The sequence below is a fragment of the Rhipicephalus microplus genome, chromosome X, assembly GCF_043290135.1.
Source record: "Rhipicephalus microplus isolate Deutch F79 chromosome X, USDA_Rmic, whole genome shotgun sequence".
Classification (NCBI taxonomy): Eukaryota; Metazoa; Arthropoda; class Arachnida; order Ixodida; family Ixodidae; genus Rhipicephalus; species Rhipicephalus microplus.
The window spans coordinates 291,678,650-291,691,215 of record NC_134710.1 but is presented as its reverse complement, the minus strand read 5'-3'; the positions used below and the strand labels follow the sequence as shown (position 1 = coordinate 291,691,215).

General features: G+C 47.2%; 1 protein-coding gene across 7 annotated transcripts in view; it reads right to left on the bottom strand.

Moving 5' to 3' along the window:
• The window catches only part of LOC119162170 (uncharacterized), a 515,775-nt gene that overhangs the window by 133,683 nt on the left and 369,526 nt on the right, over positions 1 to 12,566 (bottom strand). For all 7 annotated transcript variants that reach the window (XM_075879320.1, XM_075879321.1, XM_075879322.1 and 4 more), the window contains one exon: positions 11,857 to 11,988. In XM_075879320.1, coding sequence (XP_075735435.1) covers positions 11,857 to 11,988 — 132 coding nt within the window. The remainder of the gene's footprint in view (positions 1 to 11,856; positions 11,989 to 12,566) is intronic.

Here is a 12,566-nt window from a genome sequence, read left to right as displayed (position 1 = left end):
TTGCAAAAAATACCACGTAACTTCCGCTAAGTGTCAAGTGAAGGCCTCACAAAAGCAGCGTTCTTTCGGTAACCCAAAAAAAAGAAAAGAAAACCGCCAGGCCTGGGTAAAATGGGCAACACATTCGCAGCGAAAGCTGGAAGAGCGGCTTTTTTGATAAATCATACAAATCTGCAAAGAATTTCACCCAATTTGTAAACACTCTTTGGGTAACTGGTACAAGCACACTTGCTAGGTATACGCGATTAATCGTCACAGTTTTTGTATAGTAGAGAGGCATTCCATATGGTACCCTTTGTCTTTATTTGCAGAAGCGTGGTACCCACTACACATCTGCAAGTAATTTTGCTAATTTTTTTTATTTTGTGACTGACAACGATGAAGAGTTTTGTCTGAAGCTTTTGTAATCCCGTAGAGGATTCGAGACCCACTGGTTACGTGATTCACAGTGTTTGTGATATCTGGTTGTTCCTTTGCCATTCTAAAACGCTTTATTACTCATAGTGACACTCATAGTAACACAATTTGCCGCTACTACTAAGCCTGCGTAAGGCTAGTTTGCTATGCAGCTTTGAGCACTAGCGTGGTTCCAGGGTATAACTTTTGGTTGACTCGCAGGGGCCCCGGCTTCGAATACCCTTGAGTCCTTGGTGTTTTTACTTAGTTTTTTTTTTATTTTGCGCGATAGTGGTTACAGACATCGGTGGCAGTGGCGGCGGACAACTACGACGTCACATGTGACCCTTGTGATATCATAACAGATTTTGCTGTACAGCTTCCGAGGACCGCGCCAACTACATTTTCAGGCATGATTAGAGAGTTTGTACGAAGATCGGTCGTACCCTTGTTTCACAAGTGGAAGGGCGAGCTTTAAAAACAACGTAATTAGGGCAGGTGTCAAGCGCAGGAGAAGTGCACCATGTATTGGAGCACAGATGAATGCTGCGGTGGCGTGGGATGGTCGGTCCGTAAATTCGGTCCGTAAACAGCATCCCAAAATACGAAAGACAACAGAATTTCTGTGGTGGTATTCTGTTGTGATTTTCGACCGGGATATATACAGTACAGAATGAAATGGTATTATGATGCCACCAGTTCTGCTGTTCAACGAATTTTCTCCATCTTCAGTCAGTTAAGCTGCTTCAATACATCTTTTAGGGGCACCTGGCACTGTCTTCTGTTTACATTGTTCCTCTATCGTCCAAAACATCGTGAAGCACACACATTTGCAAGTAAAAATTCCTATGAACTTGCAAAATCAAATATTATAAATATACACTGGAAGCGCTACTTCAGTCTCGCACATTCTTTTTTTTTCTTTTTTCCTGCACTTCCTGTGCTCACACAGTGCTGGAATTCAACTGTGGAACAAAATTCCCACTTCTCGTAATCTTCATCCCAAATTCAATTATTCTGGAGATCAGCATCGATATGCTTTTTGAATCCCGATATCCATTCCCCTTCGGAAATGACCGACATGTAGGAAATGAGAGACATTCCTTGAAAGGGCATTTCCCCTGACCTGCCACTTACCCGGCATAATCGGTTACACTTTTTGCAAGACAGCACCTTAATAGTAATGATAATAATGATGCCTCTTTCATGGTTAATACCCACTCAGGGGAGTTTGGCAAACACTTGATTGTGTGAATTTTTTAGATCGTTAAAATATGAATACTCAACAATGAAAAGAAGAACGTAACTAAAACCAGAAAGAGTGCAATAATTGTTTTTATCATACAATATACCCTGACTAAGAAATCAATCTAGTTGCCTTTCTTCACCATCTTCATTGGAGCAGCTTAATTCCTGATATATAATACAGCCAAAGAAGGATAAATAAGATTTCACGCGCGTTGCCAGCGAAAGAAGCTCAAGCTCTGTCAACAGGATATTGCCTGAAGCCTCGTTATGTAACATCACGGTCTCAACGAAAGCAATGGCCATCGCGGACGAGGACGCCGCGAGTGACATCGAGGAAGTAAAGTTTGCGCCCGATGTCGACTTCTGTGACCCAACGGCATCCCACCATCTGAAGAACGTCGGAATGCCGTCGGTCCAGTGTCTTCACTAGGTGAGGCGGGACGTCATGGACATCTACACTCTGCCCGTTCCCGGAGTCGTCATCGTAGCAGATGAGAAGGACGTCACCAGGGTCCATGGCCTCTTGCTGGGGCCTGCAGGCACTCCTTCCTAAGGTTGATTCTGTTGTTTCTTCAAGTGCCCACTAGACTTTCCGGCTCAGCCACCTCTTGTCAAGCTTCTGACTACTGACAGCGGACGAGTACAGTTCGTGCCGTACCTCAATGCAGACGTCATGATCTGCTGGTTTCTCCTGGAAACATGTGGAATTCTTCCGCGCACAGCCTAAGGACGGTCTATCATGACGGACGACGTGTACCACAACATCCCGGCTCTGGCCAGGGACAAACCGGATGAGGCCAGAGCCTACAACGACCTTGCTCCACGAGACCCTCTGCGTGGTCGTGATTGAAGAGGTCGCGGCCGCCCTCCATCCAGACTTGTCCTACCCGCCAGAGTTCAAGAAGATGATCCTTTGGACGTTCCTGGAGTCTTGCAACACGTACTTGCACACTGCACGGCTTCAGATACGACGCATGGTTCGCGAAGGGAGGGATCCTTTCGGAGGCCGCACGACCAGGTTCGATTATGACTTCATCTTCATCCGGCTTGACGTCTTGCACGACTCTGTGTCGGAGCTCTTCAGGAGTAGATTCCTCGATTGGGAAGTCGACTGAGTGGCCTACTTGAGGGTTCGTCTGCGTGACACCTCACATTGAAATAAAGTTGTGCCTGTTCCTTGTTGTTCTGATGCCCTGTCTCTTTGTTTGTTGGTGTAGTTACCGAAAGCTGCCCCTCCCTACACAGTGAGCTCAATGTCCAAATGTTTTCATATAGGTTCTGTGAAGATTTCAGAGAACTAGAAAAAGGGACTAAGAGCCTCGTCATGTAGCCACTTTTTCAATGCGAAGGATTGCTTAGTGGACTGTAGGCACTTACAGAGTTTCCATGTACACATCAAAGAGTATAAGACACTAAAGTCTGTCTCTGAGGCCAGTTGTCCGCAAAAAGCGCAGCAAAGCTTTCAAAGCCTTCTGGGCTGAGGATGATGTGTTTTTTTTCGTAATTTCTTCCTCTCTTCGCAATATTTCTTTTTAACATTCTTAGACTGGTTCTTAGACCGGCTGGCTACCCTGCACAGGGTAGCCAGCCGGTCTAAGAACTGGCTAACCTCCCTGTCTTTCCGCTTAAACTTTCTTCCTCCTCCTCCTCCTCCTACATGTACACATTTATCTAGATATCTTCATCTAGCCGCCTACGTCTTGGCGCTTTTGTGATGGCCTCCTTAAGTCGGGGTCGACGAAAATTCTTATGGTAGGGTAGGAACGTATGACGAATATGTTTGGCTGGTCATGACATGAATAACATGAAAATGGTGTCGCGCGAGTCATCAATAGGTCGGCAAAAAGTTGTGCAGCTCACTCAGACTCTCATGAAATTTATTTTGAGCTATGTATTCGCTCGGACTCGGACACACGAAAAAATTGCTCACCAAGACATACTCAGACTCACGGCTCGATGCAAGTCCGACTGAGTCAACTCATGAGTTCGTTAGTCTAGATTTAAGTTCTTCTACCATGCTGTCAATGCTTTTTAACATCCCTATCTAGCATAATCATTTCTCTTCTTGGCGCCGTTAGACATAACATCTCAGACAATAAGTTTGGAATGCTTGAATACCCATAATTCCATTTTTGTTGGGAGCGATAATAGTGTAAGGAGAATTGATGGAGCGGAAGGTCGAGGCACCCCCCCCTCCTACGTAATCCGCGCCTTTGATCAATAAATAGTGAAGTGGTGTATGAACGACTCTGCTTGGAAATGCCTATAAGTAGATGCAAGTATATAAACTTGAATCTAAGCAAGTCTGATAGTAGTGCTGAAGATGACTAGATAGCACCTTAAGTAAGCAAAAGAAAGTTTAACTCACTCAAGAAATACATATTGCGTTTCGGACTCACACTCGCCAACTTTTCTGAGCCGAACTCACTCGGACTCGCACTAATGAATAAACTCTTCAACTGGACTTACTCGGGCTCAAGACTCTTGACAATATTGCTGACCCAGACTCACTCAGACTCAGAAAATATATATATATATTTATATATCTATACACATGCGATAGGAGTAGTGGAAATTTAGCTCAAACTTCATTTTATGTTGGAGAACATGTGCGAGCATGTGCGCTACACATGCTTTTTGGTCTCTCAAGACACAAAAGGACTATTAAAAAAAACTTGTTAGAGATGTTCATTGAGTTTCGCAGGATAGTTTCCTAACTTGTGCAACTGCAGTGTTCACCCAAGCCGTTACAATATGTACAAGGAAAAGAAAAGTAGAGGCCACCACAAAACTCTTTAAGTATGGCAAAGAGCCTCTGAATAAACGTGGTGTCGATAATAGAGAGAATAAAACATCGACTCGTAATAAAGAAGTCGCTATAGTGGTTGGACCTCCTAGTTCCGGAAAACCATTGGATCTTGCCGCCATCCAAGCTCGGTCGTCCAGGGCTTGTTGCTGCACTGGGTCAGAGCTGGAGAGGGTCACCTCCCACTCGACTAATGTAGGATTATGATAGTAATGTTTAACATCAGAAGAGTAATTTCGGAGCCCGTGCATGCGTCTTTGTGTGTGTGTTACATTTAAGCAGGGTGATCGCAGAGGTCAAGGGTCTTCGTATTGAACTTTAGTTGTATAACCGTGAGCAGATAGGAGTGGCACCCCTTGCAAGAATACCACGTGACTTCCGCTAAGTGTCAAGTGAAGGCCTCACAAAGGCAGCGTTTTTTCGGTAACCAAAAAAAGAAAAGAAAACCGCCAGGCCTGCGTGAAATGGGCAACACAGTCACAACGAAAGGTGGAATAGGGGCTTTTTTGATAAAATATACAAATCTGCAAGGAATTTCACCCAGTTTGTAAACACTCTTTGGGTAACTGGTACAAGCACACTTGCTAGGTATACGCCATTAATCGTCACAATTTTTGTGTAGTAGAGAGGCATTCTATGTGGCGCCCTTCGTCTTTCTTTGTGGAAGCGTTGTACCCACTACTTATCTGCAAGGAATTTCGCTTACTTTTTTATTTTTTGGCTGACGAAGATGAATTTTGTGTAAAGCTTTTGTAATTGCTTGGAGGATTCGAGACCCACTCGTTACGTGATTCACAGTGTGTGATGCCTGGTTCCTTTGCCGTTCTAAAATGCTTTATTACTCATATTAACACGATTAATTTGCCGCCACTGAGCGCCCCGCCCCGCCGGGGTGGTCTAGTGGCTAAAGTACTCGGCTGCTGACCCGCGGATCGCGGGATCGAATCCCGGCTGCTTTGGCTGCATTTGCGATGGAGGCGGGAATGTTCTTGGCCCATGTGCTTAGATTTGGGTGCACGTTAGAGTACCCCAGGTGGTCGAAATTTCCGGAGTCCTCCACTACGGCGTCTCTCATCATCATAAGGTTGTTTTGGGACGTGAAACTCCACATATCAATCAATTATCACAACCGAGCCTGTGTAAGGCCAGTTTGCTACGCAGCTTTGAGCACTAGCGTGGTTCCAGGGCAATAAAAAAAAAAACGCGTGGTTCCAGAGTATAATTCTTGGTTGACACGCAGGGGTCCCGGGTTCGAATCCCATTGAGTCCTTGGTGTTTTTACTTAGGTTTTCTTTTTATTTTGCGCGATAGTGGTTACAGACACCGGTGGCGGTGGCAGCGGCCATCTACGACGTCGCACGTGACCCTTGTGATACCATAACAGATTTCGCTGTAAAACTCCCGAGTACAGCGCAAACTTCACATTCAGGCACGATTAGGGAGTTCGTACGGAGATCGGTCGTGCCCTTGTTCGACAAGTGGAAGGACGAGTTTTAAAAGCAACGTAATTAGTGCAGGCGTCAAGCGCAGGGGAAGTGCACCATGGATTGGAGCACAAAAGGACGCTGCGGTGGCGCGGGCTGCTCGGTCCGCAAGGAATTCTTTCATCCCGGCGTCAGTTTTCTCTCTGGCTTTGGTTTTCGCATCGCGGCCAGAGTTTTAGTGCCGGTGCGTTAAGCCTCTTATATACGGCCCTCGAAGAGCAGGCGATTGTCCGTCCCCCAAACTCGTTTATGCGGGGCATCCGATCCTGAACCACAACCGACATGTCGCTGTAAAGAAGGAATGAAGCGTGCGCGGCGCCGGAAGTTCTGATCGCGCTCTCCACTGCAAGAAGACGCGCGCTTGAGACGCCGCGCGCAAGCTTGGCATACAAAAAACGCCGGCCCTCTTTTATTTCGCACCGCACCCTCTTCTGCGAGGCGCCAAATCCACGACTCGGTTGGCCGAGAGCGGCATGCCCTCTTTAGTAGTCGTCTCTTTCTGCGCTAAGACAACACCAAAGCCGAAAAAAAAGAGGAGGAGGGAGAAAAGCCATTCTCTTGGCTTTCGGAACGATAACGCCTGTGCCCATACCCGGGATTACTGTTTCTTTCGCTCTAGGTTTGCTTTTGCGGCCGCCGCGGAAATGTTGCGCTGAGATGGAATCCGAATCGGCTTGAGTATGGCATCCTGCGGGCAACTGAGGTTCCAAGCGTGGCGGCCAGTCTATCCGATATATTGCGCGCTGTATAGTGCGCCGACAGGGTGCAAGAAAGAAGGAAGCCGCGTCGACGCCGCTCGCGCATCTACTTCGTTTTTTTTTTTTCTTGAGGCCGTGTGTTCACAGACGGCGATAGCATATGAAATCCAGCGAGTTGTAGTACAGAGGTACAGCAACGCTACGCTCATCTGCCGCCTGGCTGGCGAGCTTTACGTAACGGTATGTCGATCGTTGACATTATTTTTACACATTATCTTTGTTGCACGTTTATTCTGGACGCTCGTCACTGCGCTCGCATGACGGGCTGAAAATATATATATATATATATATATATATATATATATATATATATATATATATATATATATATATATACAAGTGCGCCTCTCGCGCAACCGAGGTGCTTCTAAGCTTGCAAAAGCGCTGGTCTCAGTGCCAAATCTTGATTTGTTTAGTGATGTGGTACGTTCTTGTCTCTTGTGAATCGGTCGAGCGCCGCGCATGTTATTTAATTTCTAATCGTACCCGTGTAGAGCATCATGCTATCGGCTTGCCCACCAACGAAATCTCTAAGATTCACTAAAGCAATCTTTTCGCTCTGCCATAAACATCATTAAGATAGGTAAAATGACAAAGTAAAGACGGACGAAAAAGAAACCGCGTAAACGCATCCGTGCGCCTTACTTTGGTCTGTGTGTGTGTGTGTGTGTGTGTGTGTGTGTGTGTGTGTGTGTGTGTGTGTGTTTTATGCTCTTTTACCTTTTTTTAAAACAGAGTACCACATTGGTGTCATGAACAAACAACTCAGTGGACTGCAACAGCCTGCCTAACCAGATTACACGCGAAGTGCTTGTAGGCTGCGTCAACTGAAGCAAAACTCTAGCGCAGCTTTCCACGATAAGCGCCAAAACTTCAAGTATCTAAGGCCCACATTTTACTAAACCTACATCTTGTCATGAAATGGTAAAGCACACTGAAGATAAATAGAGGCACCTGCAAGCGCAACTTTAGAGTTTTTTTTTTCTTTTAACATTGCAGAGAAGCAGACGTCAAAGCCTAATAACCTGATTGCTGGATGGCGCTGTTAAAGTAGTTTTTTTTTTCAGTCATAAGAGGCAAGTCCTGAAATTAAAAAAAAACGTGAAGAAAACTAAATGTAGAAATTCTGGCCTCCAGCATGCTACCGAATACATGCTTTGTTTTCTGGACTTTCTTGCGGAAGGCTTTCGAAGGTGCAGTCGCGGTGCTACTAAAACGTGAGCATCAGAGGATTCAGGGCACCCAGCAGTCCGAATGGCAGAAGCGAGACATCCAATTATGAAGCCAGCGCAGGCCCGCAACCCTTGCTGCTCCTGCCTAGACCATCCACAATCGCAATTTTGTGACGACGACTGGCCATGGGTGAGTACGTCGAGAACGCATACAGTGACCAATTACAAACTTCTGCCCATTTTCCCTCCAATCTTAGTTTGAAAAGTATTGTGCGTTACTGCTTGACATTTTGTTTTCATTGCAATAACAGCTCTGCGCATATTCTTTTGTTAAATGACCTGTCTGTAGTTTCGCTAAAAAGGGAAAAAAAGAAAACGTAATAAAAAGACGAATTAGGTTTCCGAAGCTACTCGGTCTGAGATCACGCAAGAGATAACTGCAAATGAACATTTTGTAAGACCGCCGAGACCCATCTTCCATTTCTTGATCCGCGTTTCATCTGAAACCGTATCAAGGAATTGAGGCGGTTTCAGAAGACACGTACGCTGCGAGATATTTCCATTGCCTCATAACGGTTCGATAGCGCGGTCACCTCGTCTTTAACTGCTTATCCCCGAATCGGCGCCATGGAAGCATCGCAACGCGGTATGTCCTTTCTGACGGAAAGAGGAAACTATACGACGTAGCCGGACAAGTTCTAAACACAGAAATATTGAGGCAGCACGTCAGCGTCTCTCGCTCTGGTCTGCCCACAGAAACCGACTTCCGCCATTGATACTAAACATGCCGCCGCTCACCGCGATAGCAACGGCTGCGCGGGGGCCAGTTATCGGGGCGCTGTGCCTAAAAGGCCCGATTAGCGATACGGGCCTTCATAATCGAGGCCCGATGATGTCGTTTAAGCCTACGTGCATCCCTCAAGAGACACGGAGCGGCGACGGTCGACGCGTAACACGGGGAGAATAATAAACGGTAGTGTGACGTTCCAACAGCCCGGATCGCCGTCATCTACAGCCTTGCTGGCGATTTGTAATCGAGAAATCGTTGAAAGACAGAGAGAAAAATAAGTAAAGAAAAAGGTGTCCAAGCAGTCCGAATTCGAGTCTCAAGCGACAACTGGAGAGCGTGTCCGGGGCTGCGGGATGGCACGGCGGTACGCAAGGCCGTCCCTTCTTCTCACTCGCCGTGCGGACAGAGGCATCTGTCGAGGAAGACAAGGCTGGCGAACAAACGCAAGTGAAACGGCGCTCGCCGCTGGCCGGATTTTTCTCTTTCCTCGTCGCAGCAATGGCCGCTTGAGGGCGCCGCCTAAGCTAGCACTACAGCTATCTCTGGAATGCTGCGACAGAAAAATGCCGCCTCCCACATCCTGCACAGACACACACGCTGTTACATAGATATGCTCGCAGAAACGCACGAACGAACACCGTAAGCTGTTCCGCGTGTAATCTGATCGCTGGGAAGGGCGCACTCTTTTGTTGTTATTGTTGTTTGCGCTGGCTGGCGCATTTGAACCATGCGCGTTCTCTCTCATACGTTCATGTTTGTTTTCGTTCTCTTCTCTTTAGTTGCAACGTGCCCTTTTCTACCATCACTCGGCTCGAAAACAGTTCATTGGCTGGCGCGCACTTGGGGAGGTTTTACTACGTTTGTATTTGTCCAATAGTTGCTTTTTTGTTTTTATCGAAAGGGGAGTCTTCCACCTGAGACCCTGCCAAAACCGTAGCCTTTCAATTATTTTAAACGATACAGAGGGGATGGGGGGTGGGGGTGGAATGCAGCTGATTTCGAGGTAGAAAACGACGTGCGTTCTCCGTGTGCTTTAGAGTTTTGTCACTCTACTGGGAACGAGCTTTGTTACAACTAACGGAGTCATTTATCCTCGCCCCCCCCTTTTTTTTTAACGCTGTATCATTCAGCAAGAGGAAACAAACGAGACATGGCGGCGGCGAATTGGTCCGTCGAGATGGTGCAAGACGCAGTGAACAGGTTGGTGCTCCTCTCTTGCAATGTGGCGCGCACGGCCAAACCTGAGCCCACATTGCCTTACTTGCTTCTTCTCGGACGGTCGATTCCCGGCCGGCCATGTTCCTGTCAATTAGAGTTTAATTAACTTCACCTTTTTCTTGTTTTTTATAGACGAAGTGAAACAAGCTCAGTTCTTCCGTGACAGACCAGAGTGTCTGTAGCCCCTCCTACTCACCCCTCCTCCTCCCAATGCTTCCCATTTTCCTTCCTCCCATTATTTTACGGATCTTCACGGAACGCCAGCTCGTAATTCGCTGTTTCATCCCATCCACCACTCTAATCAAACCAAGGTTCGATAGAAGCCGTCTGACTGGCCGTGAATACTTGAGTGCTGCTAATGTGAGCCGGACGAAAGCGCGCCCTCGTTCATTTTTACAGTGGCAGGCAACGTGTTTCGGCCAGCGATTGTGCTCTTCTTGTAATCTCACGAAAAGCGTAATAAAAGTGGACGCCGTCCGTGTTCCTTTCTCCATGGCACGCCGCGCGTGACTCATTTCCGCATGTATGTATGTATGTATGTATGTATGTATGTATGTATGTATGTATGTATGTATGTATGTATGTATGTATGTATGTATGTATGTATGTATGTATGTATGTATGTATGTATGTATGTATGTATGTATGTATGTATGTATGTATGTACGTGCACACGTGCGCGCCAGCTTGTGTGTGTTACTGAAGGAACTTCCAACAGGGCTGGTCACCCAGCACCGAAAAGCTAGTTACACCAAGAAGCTCACGGAACACGTTTTTGCTGGCCGGCGGCGGTAACTTCCAGCGACAAATCAGTGAATGCACGGCGAGGCCGTGCAAAGTGTGGTTTGTAGCCTGAAGGCAGATCATAAAGGGACTTACGAGCGGGAGTTAGACGCCAGCAATAGTTAGTTAGAGGACGTAACCGGATCCGATGTAGAATCCTGCGCTCGGCCATTCGGCAAGAGTGGAGGGCAAGAGACGCAACGGGATTACGCGGCCAGGAGACGCCGTAAACCGATTATCCGGCCGCGACTGCGGAACTATGTCGCGTGGCGGGAAAGAGATGGATGCCGGCGCATGCCGTGTCCATAGCCCTCTGTACTGCGCTGGGCGGTCCACTCATCCCAAGCGTTGCATTACGGCCTGTGCGAGATTTCAGGCTCTCAGCGTCCGACGCCGACCTCGGTTTATTTCAAACGCTGGTACTGGGGGAAATAGGAGTTGGGGGAGACGGTATTAAGCAGGATAAATTGCCCTTTTCGTATCATGACTGCACTCTGCGCAACCATCGTTCTGAAGGAAGGAAGGATGGGATTTCGGCGTGCGCCGCTTTGGGTAGGTAGCTCTGGATATCTGTGCGAACAGTCACGTGCCATGACCGAATCGGGTGAGGAAAAGTGTGTTTGTCTTTCTTTTTCTGCCTTCTTCTATGTACGTACATTGCACAGTTTCATCGCTAGCAACGCTTTCTATCGTAGAGATAGCTTGCGTCGTCCACTTTCTGTAAGGTGGTCCAAGAGACACCTACACTGATAGATGCCGGACCAAATGTGTTCACTTAGCCGTAAACCTTCGCGCATGGTGTAGAGGCCCCTTGAGCTGCTATGATGCTCCTGAGTGGTTATACAAATGCCACTTTTCTTCTTCTAACCAATGCCAAGTGAATCGTGAAAAGCCCAACCACGCCCTGATAAATGGCAGAACACGCGGTGAAATAGATGACATGGAATGTGACTTCGCAACACGCTAAAGCATATTGTCAATGGTCACGGGGTTTTATTACATTCACATTACTTTCGACGTGCATTGCCGAGAGGGAACAGTATCAACGCCCCGAGAATGAAACTTAAGTTACTGCGCATTACCGCCTCGCTTCTGTCGCTCTTCCAACTCTGCATTTTTGTCTTTGAGCCGAGTGCCACCCCAAGGCACCTAAATTCTGAGATCGGGGACACAATTCATCTACGTGCTCAGGCTCGCTCACCTTCCTTCCTGGTGGTCCGGCGGGACCCGGCGGTCCGGGCGGTCCAGCGGGGCCTTCGATGAATCCCGTCGGGAACGTATTTCCGTCCAGCGTCGTCGTAAGGCCGCGTTCGCCTTTGTCGCCTTTCTCGCCCTGGTGAAGTGAAGAACGTCGGCGTGAGGTGCAGTCAGCTTAAACACCTTGTTCAAAGTGATGTTTCACGATTTATAAGCTGGCCATTGCGTGACGCTTGAGGATACGGCAAGTTAGGCAGCTACAGGCGTGATTGCGAGGCAGTGCCCCATAATGATCCCTTAAAAAGTATCTGCATCCAGGAGTAGATGAAGTCTAGTTGATTGAAGATGTGGCACTGCCAGGCTTCAGCATTTAACAAAAAGTCGAGTCTGCATTACAGTTATTTGGTCACCTGTGTAATGCAAATGCCACGGGTTTTATGTAGCGCCTGTAACAGAGGTTCTCCAAGAATAAAGACTTCTGTAAATAATATTATTATTGCGCCTTGGAAGGTGTGTGACCGTGTTTAATCGGTTGCTTATAGCTGGTCCAGAAGTTAGCCGAAGCAGTAAAACGAGAGTGTTTCGGGTGTCCTGATGCCAACCCTGTGAAGGTTAAAGGAAAAAAAAGCAAGTTATGTTTACAGATGGTAATCTGTGAATAAACGTAGGAACTTACGGTGAACCACGAGTTAATCACTAGTCACGTGACCAAAT